Source organism: Emiliania huxleyi, assembly GCF_000372725.1.
Source record: "Emiliania huxleyi CCMP1516 unplaced genomic scaffold EMIHUscaffold_466, whole genome shotgun sequence".
In the NCBI taxonomy this organism is placed as follows: domain Eukaryota; phylum Haptophyta; order Isochrysidales; family Noelaerhabdaceae; genus Emiliania; species Emiliania huxleyi.
The window spans coordinates 1-4,860 of NW_005198494.1; the positions used below are offsets into that span (position 1 = coordinate 1).

Sequence of the window (4,860 nt, forward strand, 5' to 3'; positions counted from 1 at the left end):
GCGGCTCGGGTAGCGGGAGCCCGGCCGCGGTGAGCTGCTGCGAGAGGGCCTCGGCCTGCTCGGTGAGGCCGTACGTGAGGGCCGTGATGTAGGCGAGCGGGATGTGGCCCGCCTCAACGAGCAGCTTGACGCGCTCGGGCACGTCGCCGAGGTAGAGCGCGTTGTGGAAGCGCCCCATCACGTCGGAGCGCATCTCCGCGATCTTGAGCATCTTTTTGAGCTTGTCGATGTTGCCCGTCATCAGGTAGAGGAAGGAGAGCTTCTCCATGTCCTTGGTGCGCTGGTAGGCCATCTCCACCACCTGGTGGTTGCCGTGCTTGAGCGCCTCGGCGCCCAGCCGGTGCCAGTTCTCCTTCGAGTCGAGCGCCTGCGCCGCCTGCAGCGCAATGTCGACGTTGCCGCACTCGACGGCCAGGTTGAAGCGCGTCTGCTCGTCCGAGACAAAGTGGAGGGCGACCTGCGGGAAGCCTTTCTTCTGCAGGTAGGCGATGATGGCGTGGCCCGAGAGGCGCGACTGCTTAATGATGCGGATCACGCGCTCAAACTCCTTCTTGTGCAGCGAGAGCTTAAACTGGCACTCGGTCACGTCAACCACCATCTTGCGCACCTTGCCCTCCCGGTCGAGGCAGTGCACGGTGCCGCCAGAGACGCGCGAGATGTAGACGGGCACCTGCAGTGAACGTCAAGGGCGTGCCGTGGGCGTGTCGCGGGCGTGACACGGACGCGCCGTGAGGCGGTGATGGAGTGGACACGGCGGGGCGGGGCGCAGTGGCTCTCAGGAGCACGCGCAGCAGCAGCAGGCGTCTCGGAAAAACTGTGCTATCGGAAAGCCACTCACGTCGAGCGTGCGGATGATGCCCGAATCGCCGTTGATGAGGCAGTACTTGATGTGGTTGAGGGTCGAGTAGACGAACACCTACTCGCGCCGAGAGCGGTCAAGGCGCCGGCCCCAGACCGCGCGGCTGCGAGCGTTGAGCGGGCGGCAGACCTCGTTGCCGTCCCACGCGCCCGACTTGATCCGGATCGTCTCGTGCACCATGCAGAGCTGCTCGAGCTTCTTGTTTGCGATGACGACGCCGTGCTTCGAGAGCAGGGCGACGTGAGAGTTGTCGGGCGACCAGACCACGTACTTGACGGCGGGCGTCGACAGCTCGGCAACCGCCTTGCGCTGCTGCACGTCAAAGAGCGAGATGCGCTCCTCGGAGCGCAGCAGCAGCATGCCGGTGCCCACGGGGAAGAGGCAGTCGGTCGAAGCGTGCGGCGGTGCGCACTTCTTCGTCACCTCATTCTGGAAGTTCTTGATCAGGATCTGCCGGTTCTTGTCCAGCACGGCGAAGCGCTGCCGCGCGACAAACACGGCAGAGCTGCCCGCACCGCGCTTGCACTCCTGCGACTGGTCCGACGAGCGGCCGTCGCGCGGCACCGAGTAGAGCTCGTAGGAGCCACCGTCGGTGTCGTGGCAGACGAGCAGCATGTTCTCCTGCTCATTGTAGTGGACCTATGGGCACGCGCCGCCCGCACGTCATGGACACGTGCGTCCGGCGTTTTCCTGGTCGTGCCGCGGCGCGCCGAGCGCGCGACGGCGGGGCCGCCCGAGTTGCCCGAGCGGCGGATCGACATGAGCGCCGTGTCCTTGCCGGAGCCGTAGTCGAACGAGCGCACGTACCGGTCCTTGACGAAGAGCACGCCACCGGAGATTGGAGTGAAGGCCGGCCGCTCGCGCTCGAGCTTGAAGACGATCATGCCGCCGTCATGGCCCGCGGCGAGCAAGTTGGACTCCTGGTGCACGGCGAGGATCCAGAAGCGGTCGTGCTCGCGGCGGAAGGTCTGCACGCCCTGCCGCTTGGACATGTCCCACACGCGGATCGACTTGTCCTCCGAGTTTGAGATGATGAGCTCCTGCTTTGGGTGGAAGAGGGCGCACGAGACGTTGTTGATGTGGCCGCGCAGCGTGTCAACCTCCCACGCCTTGGTCTCGTTCATCCGCCAGAGCTTGACCTGGGGGGAGGGGCGAGGCGGGGGTGAGGAGAGATGTGCGCGATGCGGCGCGCGGCCCGCGGGGGGAGGGGGGGGGGGGGAGGGAGGCGACCTCCCCGCAAGGCAGGTGGCGGGCGAGAGGTGCGAGAGAGAGATCGCAGGGAGGGAGTGGGAGCAACCTGCCGGTCGTCGGCGCCAGAAACGATGAGCGGGAGGGTGGAGTGGAAGGAGGCCCAGTTGACGCCGCGGTCGTGCCCCTCGAGAACGTACTTGACCGTCGCGTCGTTGCCTCCGAAGAGGTCCTCGACCTTCATGTTTGGGATCGCCTTGCCGAGCTTGCTCGAGAGCGACCCTCCGGGGCTGCTGCCGGCGGGGTCGGGCATGGGCGGCCCCATGGCGCTACGCTCCTCTGGCGTGACCGTCTCGGGCAGCGTCTTTTTGCGCAGCCCGCCGATGTCCCACACACGCACCGTCTGGTCGAGCGAGGCGGACAGGACCAGGTCGTCCTTTGCAGACGCGGGGCGGACGGGCGGGCAAGCGTCAGGCGAGCGAGGCTGGGGAGGTGGAGCCGCGAGGCGCGGGCCGCCGCAGCGAAGGGCGGGAGAGCGTCTCGGCGGCGCGTGGCGAGGCTCCAGCAGCTGCCCTCTGGCGCGCGGGCGCAGCGCGGCGCCAGGGCAGTGGAAGTGTCTCGGAGGCGTCCCCACCTTGACGTGGAACTGCGCGCACATGACGTAGTGGTTGTGGCCGGTGAGGACGGAGACGCACGAGCGCTGCTGCCAGTTCCAGATGCGGATCGTCTGGTCGTCCGACGCCGACACGATCCACGGGTGCTCCACGTGGAACTGCACGGTGCGGATGTAGTCGAGGTGGCCGAGCAGCGAAAACAGGCAGCGCCGCAGCTTGTAGTTCCAAACCTTGATCTTGTAGTCGTCGCCGCCGGTGACGAAGAGCGGCTGGCTCTGGTGGAAGCACACCCCGCGCACCGGCCCGTCGTGCTCATCAAACCGGTCGATCAGCGTCCCCATCCGAAAGTCCCACAGCTGCACGACGCCATTGTGCAGCGACGCGAGCACCCACGGCCGGCTCGAGTGGAATGCGAGGCCCTTGACGCGGTTCGACTTGGTCTCGAACTTGGTCAGCATCGCGCCGCGCCACGCCGGTCGCCGCGGGAGCCGAAACTGCGGGGGGGGAGAGGGGATGCGCGCTCAGAGCTTCGGGTCGCGTGCAGACAGCGTGGCGGCGGCGGCGGCTTGTGTGCTTATGAAAATACCGCAGGACGCGAGTGGGCGGCCGCGCGGCGCGTGACGGCTGACGTGGGCGTGCGGTGTGTGAGTGAGGTCCGCCGACCGAGGCGCAGCGCTGTTCTTTGAGGAGACTCACTATGAGCGCCGACACCAACACAAAAAATGCATGCTGAGCTGTACTCAGGCCAGTACAGGCACGAGAGGTGCGGGGCTTGGCTAAACGACTGGTCGGCTCGACAGATCTTCTTGGACAGGTTTTCCGGTGGGAGGGGGAGGACTACCTCGTCAACGATATCGCACCGGGGCCGACACAGTCGGGGGGGCAGGCGCTGAAGGCGTACGCCTGCTGTGTGAGGAGGCGTGTGGCATCGGCGGGCCCACTGTCCGAACACAACTCGGCCTTTGATATCCGGGCGGTGCGGGACCGAATCGAGAAGGACCAGGCGAGGGGGGAGGCGACGCGACTACTGCGCAGTCTGCGGCCCGATGCGGAGCCGGGGGGGGGAGAGGCGGGGCCGTCGGCGAATCCGGGCCCTGCCCCCCCCCCTTCCCGAGGGGAGACGAGAGCTCGGCCCCCCCCCACGAGCGGAGTGGACGGCCGGCGCGTGGAACCACGGCTGGAACGGCCGCAGGGGCAGGGGGCATCCCCCGAGGCCCCGCCCCAGGAGTGGGTCCGAGCTGGCGCCGCCCGCAGCGAAGTGCTGCGAGATGAAGCCCGACTGCGGCCGCGCATCAATGTCCGATTTAGCTACGTGCTTCCACTCCTTGTCGTCCGGGGAGAACTTCTTGAGGTACAGCTCTTTGGACCTGAGCGTGATGTTGTCGTACACCGTGAGCGTGACGTCCGAGTTGGCGGCGGTGTAGAGGTTGCCCTTGTGGTCCTTGGCGGTGTAGAGCTGCAGGATGCGGTCGAAAATGATTTCGAGCTGCGCGTCGGTGTACCCGAGCTCGTACAGCGACTTGCCGCTCGCGTCGGAGACCTCGTGCGAGCGGGGCGCACCGATGACCTGCCGAGGGGGGGGGGGGGGTGACAAAACGGCGCGTGGACGGCTCGAAAAGGTCAAAGTGCTCGATGCCGGTCCCGCCATCGCCGCCGACGCCGTCGCCCTCGTCCGCCTTGGAGGCGGGGGTCGTCGGGCGGGGCGCCTCGCCCGTCGCGAACCTGCCGCTGAACACGGCGTCGGCCGGCGCCGAGGCGCCGGCAGCCGTGATCAGGTCGGCGACCTTTCGGTCCCTGCAGGCCGCATCAATTTTGCCGCGCCGGGACGGCTCGTAGAGCTCGTTGGCGAGCCAGTCCCGGGCGACCTTCGTCGCCACGGAGCCCAGAGGGACCGTGGCGTACACCAGGTCGCCGAACCCGCTGCCCCCCTCGGGAGGGAGCGATAAGGCGACCTCTGAATGTTGGACCCTGTGGGGTTGCGCGCCGCCTGCGTCGCAGCCTCCAGGCCGTCCATCACGAACTCGACGTTCTCGCGCAGCTGCGCGTGCGGGTAGTCCGCACGCTCGGCCTCGCTCGCGGCCGCCGCCGCAGCCTTCCTCTCCACGCCTTGTTCGCGTTCGCCTTCTCTGCCGTCTCTCGACCGCGGGCGCGGCCTCTCGACCGGCGGAGGGGGGGGCTCGCCACCCGTCGTTCGACCCA

The 4,860-nt window shown here is 67.8% G+C and overlaps 1 protein-coding gene across 1 annotated transcript; it reads right to left on the minus strand.

Annotated features, from left to right (window-relative positions):
* Positions 1 to 31: 31 nt before the first annotated feature.
* On the minus strand, positions 32 to 3,346 carry COPA1-2 (COPA1, alpha subunit of the coatomer; the record flags this gene model as incomplete). Its single annotated transcript, XM_005768169.1, has 7 exons — positions 3,325 to 3,346; positions 2,682 to 3,155; positions 2,157 to 2,483; positions 1,582 to 1,998; positions 989 to 1,498; positions 839 to 916; positions 32 to 670 (listed from the first exon to the last, which is right to left on the minus strand). Coding segments are annotated over exons 2-7 (2,409 nt in total), but the record flags the coding sequence as incomplete, so codon positions are not given.
* Between the last annotated feature and the right edge of the window lie 1,514 nt (positions 3,347 to 4,860).